This window comes from Delphinus delphis, chromosome 15 (genome assembly GCF_949987515.2).
Source record: "Delphinus delphis chromosome 15, mDelDel1.2, whole genome shotgun sequence".
NCBI classification, from domain to species: Eukaryota; Metazoa; Chordata; class Mammalia; order Artiodactyla; family Delphinidae; genus Delphinus; species Delphinus delphis.
The window spans coordinates 66,169,376-66,188,138 of NC_082697.1; the positions used below are offsets into that span (position 1 = coordinate 66,169,376).

Sequence of the window (18,763 nt, forward strand, 5' to 3'; positions counted from 1 at the left end):
CTGAATTCTAAAATTATTCTCAATCTATAAACGCTTTATTGCATTATCGTGTAACAAATAAAATCTTATACCTCGGTAGGAATGAGAGCTAAATTATCCAAACTGCTAATAGTCACCTCCACGAAGCTGGGATTTCAAAAGGCCTCTACTTTTTATATTTCCTATTTCCATGTTTGAATTTTTAATAACAAATAACTTTCGAAATTAGAAAAAATTTATAGAGATACTGAATTTGCAAAAATCCAGTTTACTAAGAGGTTTCAAGGGACACGGCTGCATTGCACAATGAGGAACATCTGTACGGCACCCCACATTCCTGATGGTGAGATGTGCTAGGTAGTAAAAAACTCACGGCTTGGGACATGAGTGATTTCCAGTAACTATCAACGATGGCAAATTTCCTGCCCTCTTCTGGCATCTGGGCTATGATGTCCTCTGAACTGAAGATTGGTTCCAGGTATAGCCAGGTGGCTTGGCATTTTAACCAGGCATCCAAAATTTCCTGCACGCGAACCAGCTTTTCTTCCCAGTTCTGCAAATTGAGCATTTCATATCTGAGTCACTAACATGCCACTCTGCATCGCAGACCCACCGACAAATGGATGCATTCACTCATTCACTTGTTCCACAAAGACTTATTGAGTGCCCACTATGTCCTGGTCACTCTTCTAGGCAAAGTGGATACAGCACTGAGAAAAAAACAAGAGTCCTTGCCCTCATAGAGTTCTTTTCCTAGTGGAACAATCATCATAATAATAACAACAACAACAGTAATATTTATAAGGCTTACTCTGTGACAAGTGATGGTCTGAGTGCTTTATGTATGTGAAACCAATTTAATCCAACAGATTTATAAGGGAGATATTATTACAAAGCTCACTTCACAGGTGCAGAAACTGACATACAACTAATTCAAGTAACTTGTCCAAGGTCACACAACTGATAAGGGGCAGAGTCAGAATTTGAACCCAGGCAGTCTGGCTCAAGTTGGTGTCCTTAGCCTATCCCACTTCCACAGACAAAGAGCAAAGGAGGCCAAACCTCGTGTAATTTACATTCTAGATTACTATAGCCCATAAGGTACTTTCCATATGTACTTTGGTTTGGTGCATTCAAATAATCTCACCTTCTCTTTTAGCAGACTGTTGCAAAAGCTCAGTCTGGCAGACTGTTATAAAGGCTTACTTGGATGGTTATTGCTTTCAGTCTTTCGTTGTTTTTTTTTCCTCATCAAGAGAAAGTGAGTTTCTTTGTTAATTGGACTTAAAAACCTTCTTCCGAGACTTCCCTGGTGGTCCAGTGGTTAAGCCTCCGCTCTTCCACTGCAGGGGGCACGAGTTGGATCCCTGGTCGGGGAACTGAGATCCCTCATGCCACACAGCCAGAAAAAAAAAAAAAAAAAAAACCTTCTTGCTCCTCCAAGAAACCTGGAGCTAACAGGCCATCACAAAACATTCAACCTCATTTCCTCTTACCCGGCATTCTGTTTCTATTGGTTTGACAAATGGAGAGCCACACATGGTCTGGGTCTTTATCACGTGATCATCAAGTAGCAGTTGAATGTCATCAACTGCACACAAGATGCTTGTATCCTGTGAATAAAAATGAGCACCCCGTCAAAATCGCAAGACCTCTGCCCCACAGATTTTTATGCTGACCCTCAAAGTCCTTACAGCTCAGATCTTCACGCTTGTGGGACACTATGTCTTGTAGGAGGTGGAATTTTCTATTTTCTTCCTGGAAAATATTCTTAAAGACCTTTTTACCTCCTTTGCAGAAATCAAATACAGTCCAAGCCTAGATCTGCAACCAGCATCTGTTGAGAAGAGGAGGAGTCCTGTCTCCTTCCCTGTGTTCCTGCTTTTCTGTTCACTTGTTTTCCAGCCTCTCCCTCAGGTAGAATCAACTGCTAATCTGGTTAGGTCTAGACCTTTGGCTCCCAAACAGTGTGCCCCAGGGCACTGCAGCAAACTCACAGCAAATAACTGTGGTTATTTTAAAACAAAATACAAATGTTTTCCTTTTAATTTATATGCACTTTTTCCCAGACCTTTGTTCAGTTGATGGGACACAAATACTTAAGTTGTTTGAACCCAATTACTTCATAAATAAAGCTGTTACATATTTCTTTTGGACTAGAGAAGGGAACCATTTAAAAAGTACTCAGATACCAACAGCACCGTGAACCAAGAAAGTTTGGGAACTTCTGACTAAATAATTATTTGGCCATATTTTCCTGGTAGTTAGGGTTACTGTGCCTTAAAGGTTAGCCCCTGTAGATGGACTTTTCCTTCTGGGCCATGTGGCAAGAAAGCTGATAAGGGTCTGTCCCTTTGTGGTAGGTCTGGTCTTTCTTGCCCTGTTTTCACTTCTTTCAAACCTACATCTGGGTGGTTAATTTGGAGCGAGGATATATTCTCTCATCCCCCTTTTACCAGCAGCTCTGCACTGACAGGTGTCCAGCTATTAATGAACTGGTACCTCGATTCCCATTTTACTGTTGACCCTTGTCTATAGCTACTTCAGTCAAAAACTCTGAAGAGTGGCCAGATGTAACTGAGCTGTTATCAGGTTCCCCGACTTAACTGCTCATCTCAGCCCCACAGCCTCTAGCAGTATCTAATCCAATCAGATTCTGTAACAGCAAGTTGCTGGGACACACGGTTGCCTGGTCTTGCTGGGAGAGGCCCCCAGTTCTCCTCCCTCCCACTGGCTTGTCTACAGTTCTTAGTCAAGAGAAATCAAGGCATCAAGACAAAAAGGAAAAGAAGTCACAAAAGGATAACATGCAGCCTGGGGGAGGGAGGAGTATGGGAGCCTTTAGGGTTTTAGTCCTCAATCCACACTGCACTTCAGAAAAACCAGGGGTGCCTTAAAAATACAGATGCTCAGGCCAGAGTGATATTGTGATTTATAATAAGAAACGTATCTTTGGTCTTTGTTGCCGGCACAGCTCCTAAAACCCTTGGAATTTCCTAAGGGATGAGAGCAATAAAGGCATCTTTTGTTTTGTTATTGAGGTGGGTTTTTAGACCACACCGAAGGTTGGGGGCTGGTTGCCAGGAGAGCCAACCCTGTGATTAGAGGGTTGGAACTTTTAGTTCTACCATCCTGACCTTCTGGGAGGGGAACAGGGATAGAGATTGAGTTCAATCACCAGTGGCCAATGTTTTAATCAACTATGCCAAAGTAATGAAGCCTCTATAAAAACACAAAAGGAGGAAGAGATATGGGAACATATGTATATGTATAACTGATTCACTTTGTTATACAGCAGAAACTAACACACCATTGTAAGGCAATTATACTCCAATAAAGATGTTAAAAAAATTAAATTAAAAAAAAAGGAGAGGGTCCAGAGAGCTTCTGAGTTGGTGAACATGTAGAGATTTGGGGAGAGTGGCATGCTCAGAGAGAGCGTGGAAGCTCCACACCACTTCCCCGTAGGCATTCCATCTGGCTGTTCCTGGGTCCTATATCCTTTTATAACAATCCAGTGATCTAGTAAGTAAACTGTTTCTCTGAGTTCTAACAACTTAATTGAACCCAAGGAGGGTGTCGTTGGGACCTCCAATCTATAGCTGGTCGGTCAGAAGCACAGGTGATACCCTGGGCTTGAGACTGGCATCTGAAGGGGGGTGAGGGGGTTCGCAGTCTTGTAGGACTGAGCCCTTACCCTGTGGGATCTGATGCTGTCTCCAGGTAGATAGTGTCAGAGTTGAGTGGAGTTGGAAGACACCCAGCTGGTGTCAGAGAATTGCGTGGTAGGTAGTGTGGGAACTCCAGCCACCTACCCCAAACACACACACTTTGGAACTGAGTGACCAGAAGTGTACCAGGGTTGAAATGCACTGGTTTAAGAGCTGACGGCCTGCAGTATGTGAGTTTCTGCCTGTTGCCTCCACGATGTACAGCTCACCCAAGCAGCAAGTCCTCCTACCCATGGCCCATCCCAAGAGCAAGCCAGACCCCAGAGATGGCTGAGCAAACCCTTCAGGTTTATGCACCTCCACAGGCACTCTGTGAACTTACAAGTTTTCTACAAGCGCCAGTGATAAGAAAGTCTACAGCTTTGCTCTTCAAAATACGGTCCAGAGACCACAGCTTCAGTATTATCTGGGAGCTTGTTGGAACTGCAGAACCTCAGGCCCCAGCCGAAACCTGCTGACTCAGAACCTGCACTTTAGAAAGATTCTCAGGTGATTTCTGCACTTAATAACACTGGAGAAGTGCTAAGTATTGTCTACCTCAGGTATACTTCTGAGGGACCTGGGGTGCCCTCCCAGGGAGATGCTAATTCAGGAGGCTTGCTCAGCTCTTTTTCAACAGAAATCTTGTTGCTCTGAATCCAAAGGCCTTTCTCATTTGAAAATGCATCCCTCCATGGTGTCTGGGAAGAAGGCTGACTGGCACAGGAAGGCGGACAGGAGGAAACAATCTGACGCAAGGGCATAGTGATTATAGACAACAATACTGTATTAAAAACTTCTACGCTGCTAAGAGACTAGACCTTAATTATCCTACCACAAAAAAGGAAGGATAATTATGTGAGGTGATAGAGGTGTTAGCTAGGGTGGTAATCATACCGCAATACGTAAAACTATTACATCAACACACTGTACACTGTAAACTTACACAATGTTATACGTCAATTATATCTCAATAAAAAAATTTTAAAACAGATTAGTTAGAGATCCTTCTTCTTTGAGTTCTGTTGCAGTTCTGAAACGAATCCCTTCTGTAATTTACTACATAATAAATGGGCTGCTCTCAGGGGGCCGAACAGTTGGACTGAGACTCACGGTGTCCCTGTACTTCACGAAGTTGAACGTCATGTTAGCCCAGTCTAACTTCATTTTCTCCAAGTTTTTCTCCAGAGAGTATTCCTTACTGGCAGTTGCACCAATGGGCTCCAGTCTAAAGAGAGAACACAGCGACAGTAACATCAATGGAGGAGGCCTCAAAACATATCAAAGGAGGAATTTCAGCTCAGCCATTAGAGAAATTTAAAAAGCCTTTAATTTTACTAAAATGTTTACCATCCTACTCTAATATTTACCAGCTAGCTCCAGTGTTTTGCAGGGTTTCTTTACACTTGGTGCTAGTGACTTTTTGGGCTGTGTTATGCGCTGAATTGTATCCCTCCAAAAATCATATGTTGAAGTCCTAACCAGCAGTACCTCAGAATGTGAGGTACCCTGTTTGGACATAGGGTCTTTAAAGAGGTAGTTAAGTTAAAATGAGGTCATTAGGGTGGGTCCTAATCCAACATAACTGGTGTCCTTATAAGAAGAGGAGATTAAGACACAGATACGCACAGAGGGAGGATCATGTGAGCACACAGGGAGAAGGCAGCCATCTGCAAGTCAAGGAGAGAGGCCTCAGAAGAAATCAACCCCCTGAAAACCTTGACCTTGGACTTCCAACCTCCAGAATTGTGAGAAAATAAATTTCTGTTGCTTAAGCCTATGGTATTTGTTATAGCAGCCCTAGAAAACTAATACAGGTTGGATAATTCTTTGGTGTGAAGAGCTGTCCTGTGCACTGCAGGAAGCTTAGCAGCATCCTTGGCCTCAATCCACTAGATGCCAGTAGCTGACAACCCCAGTCCCCACCTCTTGCCAGTTGTGCCAACCAAAAATGTCTCCAGATGTTGCCAAGTGTCCCCTGGGGGTGGATACCCCCAGTTGAGAACAACTGTTTTAAGGCCATTAAAACAAGACTTCCTTTTTCCATTTTCATTTACTCCTTATTATTCCTATTTACTTCAGAATTATTATTGACTTCTTATTCAGGTCTTAGACTTTCTGTTAATTTATATGATGGCTTTTTTCCCACTCCCTGTCCCTACCTTTTAAAAAAACACTTGCTATCTTCCCGATGCACTGGGTCCATCCACCTACAGACCCTCTGTTCTATAGCAAGGGGGAGGGAGGGAGAGAAGGGGAAGATAAATTCCTTTCTTCTTGTTTCCACAGGAGAGCTGGGTACTAAATGCAGGCGTGGCTAAAAAATTGGGAAGCAAAGGTTTTGGAAGGAAAAGGAGGGATTATTCTTTCTGCCTCAGCACTGCCTTTCACTGTATCCTTGACCATCTGGTCTTTACTTTCACGTCAGGAAACTGAAGCCCAGAGGAAGCAAGTGACATGTCCAAAGCCACACACACAGCTGCGGAGTGCCAGAACCAGTTCCTCTGACTGCTAATCTGGTGTTTCTTCCTCCCCTACTATGTGCCTTCTCCTCTCTCTTTGTCAGAGGAGCAAAAGAATTGCTCACATGTGGTCAGCCAAACAGCTCAACTAAATAGAGCTGAAAACCCTCATCTGGCCTCATGTAGGGATGTAGAAGAGGCCCGGATAACGCCAGACAATGACTGATCAACACCTCAGCAGCATGGTCTTCATTCTAAATGTGACCTTCTTGGGAGACAACCAAAATGAGCGTGCATATAGAGAATAATAAAGGCAGGTGCCAATCCAGATGAGTATGAGACAAACAGGCTGGCGGTGTGGCCATGACCCAATCACTTGACAGGCTTTCGGTCCCCATCTGCTCATATCAAGCATTGTTGGTATAATTAAATAAGATAAAATGCTTGCAATGTGCCTTATAATTATGCAAATAATTGCACAGGGGAGGAATTAATGAGGTTGGGAGTCCATGAAGTATATCGAGTTGACCTTATCCAAATGTACTCAAGATGCTCACTAACTGTGGGCCGTGATAAAACTGCCTTAACTATGGGATAGTGGGATACAAGGAACATCACACTTCACTAATAGGTAGTAGCTGAGAACTTAGATGTTAAATCAGTTCAGGTTAACTATGGGATAGTGGGATACAAGGAACACCACACTTCACTAATAGGCAGTAGCTGAGAACTTAGATGCTAAATCAGTTCAGGTTACACGCCTTCTCTCATAACCCTCACAATAACTCCAATCACCTAGCTACTATTATTATTTCCATTTTACAGATAAGGAGACTGGGCACATAGAGGTAAACAACTTGGCCAAGGAAACACCACTTCTAGATTTGTCACAGCTGAGCACATTGGCATGAAGCATGGCAGTGTGCTGTGTATCTGCTCAGTCTCTGTCTCCTTTGATGGGTTTATCTTTTCAGGCAGTAAAGGGTTATGGTTAAGCCTCTGAAGTTAGCTAGCCTGGGCTCGGGTCTTGGTTCTTGTGACCTCTGGATATTTGCTTAATCTCTCTAATCAATTTATTTCCTCATCTGTAAAATGTGAATAAAATTAGCTAGAATATTAGGGTGTTGTGATGGATAAGTTGGTTAATTCATATAAAATGCTCAGTGCAGCATAAGTGTTCTAGAGCTGGTATTTCTTGGGAACATCTTATTGGGGAAATTGAGGCCCTTTAATAAAATAGCATAAACCTGGTAAAAATGCATGTGTCTTGTATGATATCACTTACATGCGGAATTTTAAAAAATGGTACAAATGAACTTATTAAGAAAACAGAAATAGAGTCACAGATGTAGAAAACAACCTTATGGTTACCGGGGGGGGAAGGGGAGGAGGGATAAATTGGGATATTGGGATTGACATATACACACTACTATATATAAAATAGATAACTAATAAGGACCTACTGTATAGCACAGGAAACTCTACTCAATATTCTGTAATGGCCTATACAGAATCTAAAAAAGTATGGACACATGTATATGTATAACTGATTCACTTTGCTGTACAGCAGAAACACAACATTGTAAATCAGCTATACTCCAATAAAAATTTAAAAAAATAAAATAAAAGCCTGTGTCTGTAGACCTGCTCCTTAAAGAGGGACAGTAGTGGTGGTATTGGGGGTCATCAGAGTATTCAGGTGGCAGACAGATTTGGGGGCCTGGAAGGACCTTAGATTAGGTGCTTGCCCTGCCCCAGTATAAAGGAAGGGCTTTCAAACTCTAGCAGGCATCACTATCACCTACAGCAGTGCTGTCTATTCGAAATATAACCTGAGCCACATATGTCATTTCAAAGTTTCTGGTAGCCAATTTAACATAAGTAAAAAGAAACTATTTTATTTAACACAATAAATCCAAAATATTATCATTTCAACATACAATCAATATTTAAAATAATTAGATATTTTGCTTTTTTTCCCTCCTTAATAAGTCTTTGAAATCCAGCCTATAGTTTACACATTCAGCACATCAAATTCAGAATAGCTACATTTCAAAGGCTGAGTAGCCACATGTGGCTAGTGGCTCCCGCACTGAACAGCGCTGATATGGAGGATTTGTTTAAACCCAGATTTCAGCTTTCAATCCCCTGAATTTCTGATTCAGCAGATTGGGGTAGGGCCTGAGAATGTGCATTTCTAACAAGTTCTCAGGGGATGCTGATGCCTCTGGTCTGGGGTCACAGTCTGAGAATCTCACGTGTTGAGTGAGAACCAAACCCAGTTGCCTAACAGGGTCTCTAGTCTTAGCAATACATCTCCCTACGCATCACCCTGAAGGAAGTGTGGAAAAACAAACAGGGTCCTGAGAATCTCTGGTCCTAAAAACAGCAGATCAAATAGTACAAATTCTCACATATGAACTCCAGGGGCATTTGGAGAAGGAGAGAAAGCAAGTGAAGAGATCTCTCATTTGACCATATTTCATGAAATTTTAGAGCTCAGGGAGCCACTCCTGTTTGCTGCTGTTGTTTGTTTAAAGAGGAAGAAACTGAGGCCCAGGAAGGTGAAATGGTTTTGCCCAAAGTCACTGAGAGCTGGGCTTCAGGTTCAGAGAACTATTTAAAAAAATTTCTTTTTGAAATTTGAATCTTTTTGAAATTTTTTTTTAAAAAAATTTCTTTTTGAAATAAAATCTCTGACTCAATTTTCTAGTCATAATCTGACATCAACTCTGCAGCTGGAAATGAAAGCTTCACCAGCAGCTAGTCAGCTGAAGTAGAGGTTACCCTAAACCAGAATGAGAAAAGCAGCCTGCTATGCGGCCATTCAGTCATACAACTGTGAGAATTCATAGACACTTTGACGAAAAAACTTTCTGAAGGGAGAAGCCTTACTTTTCAATGAATTTGCCAAATCCAAATTCCAGCATATTTGAGAGGCAAGTCGTTTCAGTGGGCTTTACTTCATAGCCGACAATCTCACTAATCTGCAAAGAGAAAAACAAGGGTGTATTGTCCAAGGCAGTGTTGTCCAGTAGACTTTCTGTGATGACTGAAATGTTCTATATCTGTGCTCTCTCGTGCAGGAGCCACCAGTCACATTCAGCTGTTGAGCACTGGAAAGGTGGCTAGTGTGACTGAGGAACTGATTTTCAAATTTTATTTAATTTTACTTAATTTATATTTAAATAGCTACGTGTAGCTAGTGGCTGCTGAATTGGACAGCGCAGGTCTAAGGTTTTGGGCGGTGGCCTAGGGCCCACCCTGCATTGTGTCTGGTTTGCTGGGGGTTGTTCTCCCACCAGGAATTGGCATAATGCAAACTTGTGGGCACCTTAGAGGCTCACAACCAGGTCTGGTTTGTTTTTGTGCTCCCAGGGCTGACTGCAAAACCTGGTCCATGACAGAAGCTGCTGTAAGCATTTGCTGAATAAAAGGAGGAAGTCTATTAGCTAGATGACTCCCCCACCAAAATCTTCCTTTCCAACCCAGTGTACTAACTTGTTGGAAATGTTAGCACCTGTGCCCATTCCTTTGGTGTAAATATTACCCCAACCTTACCTTTTAAGTGAAAATATCCCTGTGAAAGTTCTTTGATGAAGTCTCTGATGGCTTTGAACATTTTTCTCAGGGACTGAGAGATCTGGGCAGTACGAGGGTTATGTGTGCTCAAGAAGAGCACAGGGGTTAACGGGAATGAGGCTCTGTAAAAAACCTCACCTACTGCCCAGTTTTGTCTCTGTCCAGCTCCAGCAGGACTAAAGAATGTCAGAGCAGGAAGAGACATGAAAATCACATCATGTTCTGTCTTATTCAGCCCTGTGTCCCTGGGGCCTGATAGGCAGTAGGCATCAATAAGCACTTGTGGAGTGAAAGCATGAGTGAACCAGCTAATTCAAACAGATTCCAATCTGGGTTCTGAGGTCACCTGGAGGACCACTGAGGTAATGGAAATAATAAAAGTAATTAACATTTATTGAGGGCTTATTATGCGGTAGGTTGGTTTTAAGAGCTTTATGTACTTATTTCATCCTCCCAACATGGTGAGGAAGGTACTGGTATATTATTACTCCCATTTTACATGCAAGGAAACTGAGACAAAGAAATTAAGTTTATGATCATCTAGCTAATGGACCATAACAGCCATTGCAGAATTGGGACTTGTATCTGATTCTGACTCCAAAGCTCTCATCCATCATATGCTAGTGTTTCCTGCAGGTCTTCTATGTATAATTGTGCAGATTATACACTGCATAACTCTAGAAAGTACAATTCCCACTGTCGTGCACAAAAATAGCATTCCCTAGAGCATAAACTGCACAATTATTCCTGGTGGCCCAGGGCTCTCATTTATTCTCTAATACCTGCAAGTATGGCTTAGGACAACACACTATCTCTAGGATTAAATGACATAACTGTGTAAAGCACTTGACACAGTAAATACTTGGCCTATGGAAGGACCCAGAGATCTGTAGTTTTATTTTTTAAATTGCTTTTGTCGAGTATAGAGATTAACAGGCATCTGATCTAATTCTAAGAAACTGAAGTTATGCTGTCCAATACGTAGCCACTAACCCCTTGTAGCTATTGAGAACTTGAAATGCAACTAGTCCATATCAAAATGTGCTGTATAAAAGCACACCATGTTTCAAAGACTTAGTATGAAAACTGTAATGTAAAAGGTCACATTAACATTTTTATACTGATTACTTATTGAACTGATAGTGATTTTGATATGTTTGGTTAAATCTAGTCATACGGTTTATTTCACCTTTTTTATACTTTAAAAAATGTGGCTACTAGAAACTTTAAAATTATACATATGTTCATAGTATATTTCCACTGGGCAGCAGTGTCCTAGAGGCCAGCTTTGGTGCATATCAGTACAGTGTTACCTTGTTCCATCTTGTTTTACACCACAGTAGCAATAAAGTCTATGTCTCAAATACGGAGACTAGCCTTTCCTGCTTAAGTTCTGGGAAACGGTCAGAAATCTCGACACAACCGCCTCATGACCCCAGAAGATCCATTTTGTAGTCTTGAGAGCTACAGGTGGTTTAGCCTACAGAGCCCCCCTGCCGGAGCCAAATCTGTGCACAAGGAGCTCCTGAGTTAGGCATTAGAACTGAGAATGTTTCCCCAAGTCTGGGGCTGTCACTGGGCGGGCTTGTTGTGTGACCTACAGTACAGGCAGAAATGGGCTCTGAGTCGGGGCAACCCTGAGGGTACCTTGTGGCCTTTGTCCTTTCTGAGCTTATCTTCAACTATTTAGCCCATTGAGATTCCACTGTAGGTGCTCTTTACTCAGGAGCCACCTTACCTCTTGCCTATAGTAAGTGGAATATAGCACATTCCATTCTTATCTATAGCTCACTGCCCCCTACTGTCCACTCCCTCTCTCTGACCTGATATTTCTTGCCCCCTTTTCACACATCAAGGCTGAGTCAAAAACACCTAGATTCCAATTCTCTTCCCCACCCCTCACTGGCCACGTGACAATTTATTGTCCCTACTTCAAAGGGTTGTTGGGAGGATGAAATGAGAGAATCTGCATAAAGTATATAACAGTACCCAGTACAAAGTTGGTACTCCATACACTTTAGCTATTATTGTTATTATTATTTTAATTCCAGGGAATTTTTTCCCCCAATCTGTCCATCTAAGGGGCCTATAAATGAGAATTATTAATGTCTAGGAATGGTTGGGATTTTTAAAGTGCCCCTGTGTGAGAATGCTGTCATCACAGGGGGAGCACCAGATGGAGGGGATGGCTTTCTGAGCACCCCTAGAGCACTGCTTAAATGCCATTGATGAGGACACTTTCTAAAATGTCATCTCACGGAGAGACCTAGCACTGCTGGAGGGCACCTGTCTACCTAACTCTCTAAATGGTCAAAGCTCTAGTCAGGCTAGCTCCGCAGGGAGAGGCACCCTATGAGTACCAAGTGAGGGCAGCTGCCGCTGTGCAGATCCCTCTGCTGGGGCAGCTCAAGACCCAAAGTCTACCAGATGACCTTTGCTCTGACTTCTTTCCATCTTTGCTTAAATCTTTAAGCAAATTTCAAGGCTTTCTGGGAAATTGAAAGCAGCTCCTCTCTACAGAAAAATCTTGACTCTCTCATGTACCAAGATCTCTGCTGTCCCAGGGAGATCAAAATACTCCTAATGGTTATGCTCTCAGACTGAGTCCTTCTAGAGACAATGTCCTCAGTCTTGTGCATGGTTCCCAGGGAGAGAATTTCAGGCCCAGTCAGAGAGCAATTTGCCTACGGAGAGCCAGTCTCTTCTTCACCTCCACAAAGAGCAATTCCCTGGTAGAAGATGTTTCAAGGCCATTGCTAGCTCTTGAATGTGACAATTATTTTAGAAACACAGTGAGTTTTCTTTCTTCTGTTTAGTATCATACTACATTTATCACCCTCACATTTGGTTGCTTATAAAAATCCCATCATTTTTAGGGAGAATATTTATTATCCTCATTTATAGACCCAAAGGGCTGAAAAAAGAGGGCAAAATTACTTCTGAATATAGCCTGCTGGTTGAGGAAGCTGAAGTAGGAATCATCTGGCATTGTTAGGAGCCCCCAGGGATAAATGTGACTTTCTCTTTTGTGTAGCCTAGGTTAAGGAACAAATACAGGCCCCTCCCATTGTAATGTAACACCCTAATCACCTTTTAGGACACTGAACAGCCATTTGCTTAGGAAAGCAGATTAGGAGAGCCTTTGTGGCCACTGGCTGGAACACTACTCAACCACCAGCAATGGGGTCCCCAAAGAAAAGGATCGGCCTGTTTATGTGGCGAGGCAGGAAGTTATCCCCTTCCTTCAAAAGGCTATCACCCCCTTTACTACTCCCTTGGCCTCAAGTAGATTCTCCTTTTAGAAAGAAAAAGCTTGACCGGTTAATGGTTTCTGCCTTCCAAAGGGCTATCAGGACCAGGGCTGGGCTGGGCTGGGCTGGCTGGGGGTGGGCGGTGACAGGGACCTGCTGCCAGTGCCGGTCTTTCACTCCTGGGTTGCAGGAAATGCTGAGGATAGGGATGTGCTGCTTGAATTTATCAATCTTGATTTTCAAATTCTCTGCTAAGCGCCTGGGTGCAGGCACATCAACTAAGGTCTTGGTCAATTTATATATCGTCCTCCACATATTCCCTATTTGCTCCGCGATTTCCTCAGCATTCAGTAACAAGAGGGGTCCTGAAATAGAAAAGATGGGGTGAGGGAAAGGTCAGATCACCAAGTAGTGTTAGTCACATGTACCTTTAATTCCCTGAATTTAGAATTGTGTCTACGGTATGGATATTGGAACAAGCACAGGCTTTAGAGTTGGGTCTGAAACCTCTACTTAGCCAGTGAAGCCTTGGGGATACTGACTGAACTTTTCTAAGCCTCAGCAGTCTCACCTGTGACACAGGGGTAATACTGGATACCTTGGAGGGTGACTGTAAAAACTACATGAGATAAGGAAAGTGGCTAACATATTGCCTGGCATACAATGCAAGAGTAGTTAGGGAATCAATTGTTAGTATAAGTTATAGATGCTATTATAGAAGTACCAAAAGGTGCTTCACAAATGCTGTGAAATATTAACAACTGGGGAATGTGGATGAATAGGGACATAGGAGTTAACTGTACAGTTCTGACAGCTTTTATGTAAGTTTGAAATTATTTAAAAATAGATTATCTTTAAAACAGAAAATGACACCTCATTTATAAAAAAAAAAAAAAAAAACTTCACCAAAACATTAATTCTCTTCTCCTTTTCTTTTACAGGTATCTTTTAGCATTTGGGTTTTCACATTCAGTCTTTCCACGCTGCTGCTTCCTTCCACTTTGTTATTTCAAATTAGTATTAACTCTTGCATTATGATGTTGCTAATTAACTCAAAAACGCTTTTCTTTCAGGGCTGCCAAGACTAAAAATAGATTCACTCATATAGCTTCATTAATTAATAACATGCTTTACCAACCTAACATTTTTTGTTAAGTAATCAAATATTAAAATTTTTTAAAAAGAAAAGAAGGGCTTCCCTGGTGGCGCAGTGGTTGAGAGTCCACCTGCCGGTGCAGGGGACACAGGTTCGTGCCCCAGTCCGGGAGGATCCCATATGCTACGGAGCGGCTGGGCCCGTGAGCCATGGCCGCTGAGCCTGCGCGTCTGGAGCCTGTGCTCCGCAACGGGAGAGGCCACAGCAGTGAGGGGCCCGCATACCGCAAAAAAAAAAAAGAAGAAAAGAAATATGTATGACTTCCATACAATATATAAAAAGAATAATACACCATGTCCACGTGGGGTTTATTGGCGGAATGCAAGGTTGATTTAATATTTGAAAATCAAGCAATGTAATATAGTCGAAAGAAGGAAAATCACATAATGTAAATTGATGCAGCAAAAGCATCTGACGAAATCCAATACCCATTCATGATAAAAATCTATAAACAAACTAGGAATACAAGAGAACTTCCTCAGTCTGATAAAGGGCACCCTATAAAAACCTACACTGACATTACATTTTTGTATGTGTTAAATATGTACAGCTTTTTATATGCTAATCATACAAAAAAAGTGGTTTAAAAAAATAAAAGCAAAAAACCCATTATACTTAATGGTGAAAGATGGAATACTTTCTCCCTAAGATCAGAAACAAGGCAAGGATTTTTATTCTCATAACTCAATTAAGAGAAAGACAGCTGGAAAAATTCCAAAATACTTGGAAATTAAGCTACATACTTCTTAATAACACATGCGTCAAAGAAGAAATATCAAGAGAAATTAAAAAATATTTTGAGCTAAATGAAAATAAAAATTAACATCAAAAGCTGTGGGATGTCACAGCCAATATAATACTCAATGGTGAAAAGCTGAAAGCATTCCTGCTAAAATTCAGAAGACAAAGATGCCCACTCTCATCACTTCTATTCAACATAGTATTGGAAGTCCTAGGCACAGGAATCAGACAAGAAAAAGAAATAAAAGGTATCCAGACTGGAAGCAAAGAGGTAAAATTGTCATTGTATGCAGATGACATGATACTCTATATAGAAAACCCTGAGGATTCCACTCAAAAACTACTAGAACTGATAAACGAATTCAGCAAGGTAGCAGGATACAAGAATAACATACAGAAATTGGTTGCATTTCTTTACACTAACAATGAAATATCAGCAAGGGAATGTAAAAAAAAAAATCCCTTTTAAAGTCGCATCCAAAAAAATAAAATACAGTAAGTCCCCTACATACGAACCTTCAAGTTGCGAACTTTCAAAGATGCAAATGTGCATTTGCATGTCCAATCACGTAAGTCAGTTCATGTGTCTGGCATATATTGTCACGTGCGTGCATCTTCTACAAGTGGTTGTGCTTTTGTGTACCTTACTGTACAGTACTGTAGAGAGTACAGTAGTACAGTATCACTGGATCATTTTTTCAAGTGGGTAGATAGAATTGAATCCAGCAAGGAACCAGAACCTGTGCCATCAGCGTCAGGCGTGAGTGACATTGCAGCTCGCCCTCCACCTCCTATTGCTGAGGATCCTTCAGCTCTACTATCTCCCACCTCCTCTCCCTCCTCCAGTCAGTAACTCTTCTTGCCTGTTCAGTCAGTGCCAGCCCCTGTATGCCAGCTGTTGTACTGTACTACTGTACTTTTCAAGGTACTGTACTGTAAGATTTAAAATGTTTTCTTTGTTTTTTGTGTTTGTTTGTTATGTATTATTTGTGTGAAAAGTATTATAAACCTAGTACAGTACAGTACTATGTAGGCGATTGTGTTAGTTGGGTACTTAGGCTAACTTTGTTGGACTTACGAACAAATTGGATTTACGAACAAGCTCTCAGAACACAGCTCGTTCATATGTAGGGGACTTACTGTATGTAGGAATAAACCTGAGCAAGGAGGTGAGAGACTGAGAACTATAAAACATTAATAAAGGAAACTGAAGATGATTCAAAGAAATGGAAAGATATCCCATGCTCTTAGACTGGGAGAATTAATACTGTTAAAATGGCCATACTACCCAAAGCAATCTATACATTTAATGTGATCCCTATCAAATTACCCATGACTTTTCTCACAGAACTAGAACAAATAATCCTAAAATTTATATAGAACCATAAAAGACCCAGAATTGCCAAAGCAATCCTGAGGAAAAGAACAAAGCAAGCGGCATAACCCTCCCAGACTTCAGACAATACTACAAAGCTGCAGTAATGAAAACAGCGTGATTATTGGCACAGAAACAGACATATGGAATGGAACAGAATCGATGGCCCAAAAATAAACCCGCACACCTACAGTTAATTAATCTTCAACAAAGGAGGCAAGAATATACAATGGAAAAAAAGACAGTGACTTCAGCAAGTGGTGTTGGGAAAGTTGCACAGCCACATGTAAATCAATGAAGTTAGAACACACCCTTACACCATACACAAAAATAAACTCAAAATGGATTAAAGGCTTAATATAAGACATGACACCATAAAACTCCTAGAAGAGAACATAGGCAAAACATTCTCTGACAGAAATCGTACCAATATTTTCTTAGGTCAGTCTCCAAAGGCAATAGAAATAAAAGCAAAAATAAACAAATGGGACCTAATCAAACTTATAAGTTTTTGTATAGCAAGGGAAACCATAAACAACATGAATGACTGACAAGGGCTTAATTTCCAAAACATACAAACAGCTCATACAACTCAAAAACAAAAAACCAGGGCTTCCCTGGTGGCTCAGTGGTTGAGAGTCCTCCTGCCGATGCAGGGGACGCGGGTTCGTGCCCCGGTCTGGGAGGATCCCACATGCTGCGGAGTGGCTGGGCCTGTGAGCCATGGCCGCTGAGCCTGCGTGTCCGGAGCCTGTGCTCCGCAACGGGAGAGGCCACAACAGTGAGAGGCCCGCGTACCGCAAAAAACAAACAAACAAAAAACCAAACAACCCAATCAAAAAATGGGCAGAAGCACTAAATAGATATTTCTCCAAAGAAGACATACAGATGGCCAAAAAGCACATGAAAAGATGCTCAATATAGCTAATTATTAGAGGACTGCAAATCAAAACTACGATAAGGTACCACCTCACCGGTCAGAATGGCCATCATTAAAAAATCTACAAATAATAAATGCTGGAGAAAAGGGAACCCTCCTACATTGTTGGTGGGAATGTAAACTGGGGCAGTCACTGTGGAAAACAATATGGAGACTCCTCAAAAAACTAAAAACAGAGTTGTCATATGATCCAGCAATCCCATTCCTGGGCATATATCCAGACAAAACTATAATTCAAAAAGATACATGCATGGCTTCCCTGGTGGCACAGTGGTTAAGAATCCACCTGCTGATGCAGGGGACACAGGTTCTAACCCTGGTCCAGGAAGATTTCACATGCTGTAGAGCAACAAAGCCTGTGCACCACAACTACTGAGCCTGCGCTCTAGAGGCCATGAGCCACAACTACTGAGCCCATGTGCCACAACTACTGAAGCCTGCGTGCCTAGAGCCCATGCTCCGCAACAACAGAAACCACTGCAATGATAAGGCTGCACACCGCGACAAAGAGTAATCCCCACTTGCTGCAACTAGAGAAAGCCCATGCACAGCAACGAAGACCCAAAGCAGCCAAAATAATTAATTAATTGATTGATTGATTGATTAATTTTAAAAAAGATACAGGTACCCCCATGTTCATAGCAGCAGTATTCACAATAGCCAAGACATGGAAAAAACCTAAATGTCCATCAACAGATGAATGGATAAAGAAGATGTGGTACATATACACAATGCAATATTATTCAGCCATAAAAAAGAATGAAATAATGCAATTTGCAGCAATATGGATGGACCTAGAGATTATCATAGTAAATGAAGTAAGTCAGAAAGAGAAAGACAAATACCACATGATATCACTTTTATGTAGAATCTAAAATATGACACAAATGAACTTATCTACAAAACAGAAACAGACTCACAGACATAGGGAACAGACTTGTGGTTGCTATGGGGGAGGGTGGTGAGGGAGGGATGGATTGGGAGTTTGGGATTAACAGATGCAAACTATTATACATAGAATAGATAAACAACAAGGTCCTACTGTATAGCACAGGGAACTATATTCAATATCCTGTAATAAACCATAATGGAAAAGAATATGAAAAAGAATGTTATATATAACTGAATCACTTTGCTGTACAGCAGAAATTAATGTAACATTGTAAATCATCTATACACCAATAAAATAAATTTTTAAAAAGTTGTGGGATATAGGGAAAGAAGTATTTAGAGGGAAATTTATAGCATTGAATATATATATTAGAAAAGACCTAAAATCAATAATCTATGCTTCCATTTTAGGAAACTATTAAAAAAGAGCATATTAAATCCAAAGTAAGGGCTTCGCTGGTGGCACAGTGGTTAAGAATCTGTCTGCCAGTGCAGGGGACACGGGTTCAAGTCCTGGTCTGGGAAGATCCCACATGTTGCAGAGCAACTAAGCCCGTACGCCACAACTACTGAGCCTGCGCTCTAGAGCCCACGAGCCACAACTACTAAAGCCCACGCACCTAGAGCCTGTGCTCCACAACAAGAGAAGCCACCACAATAAGAAGCCTGTGTACCA

At 41.6% G+C, this 18,763-nt stretch overlaps 1 protein-coding gene across 1 annotated transcript in view; it reads right to left on the bottom strand.

The window, feature by feature from the left end:
- The window catches only part of DNAH3 (dynein axonemal heavy chain 3), a 188,767-nt gene that overhangs the window by 109,393 nt on the left and 60,611 nt on the right, over positions 1-18,763 (bottom strand). The window contains exons 18-22 of the mRNA XM_060033062.1: positions 13,138-13,349; positions 9,047-9,138; positions 4,803-4,917; positions 1,476-1,592; positions 353-532 (exon numbers count right to left, since the gene is read on the bottom strand). Coding sequence (XP_059889045.1) covers positions 353-532; positions 1,476-1,592; positions 4,803-4,917; positions 9,047-9,138; positions 13,138-13,349 — 716 coding nt within the window. The remainder of the gene's footprint in view (positions 1-352; positions 533-1,475; positions 1,593-4,802; positions 4,918-9,046; positions 9,139-13,137; positions 13,350-18,763) is intronic.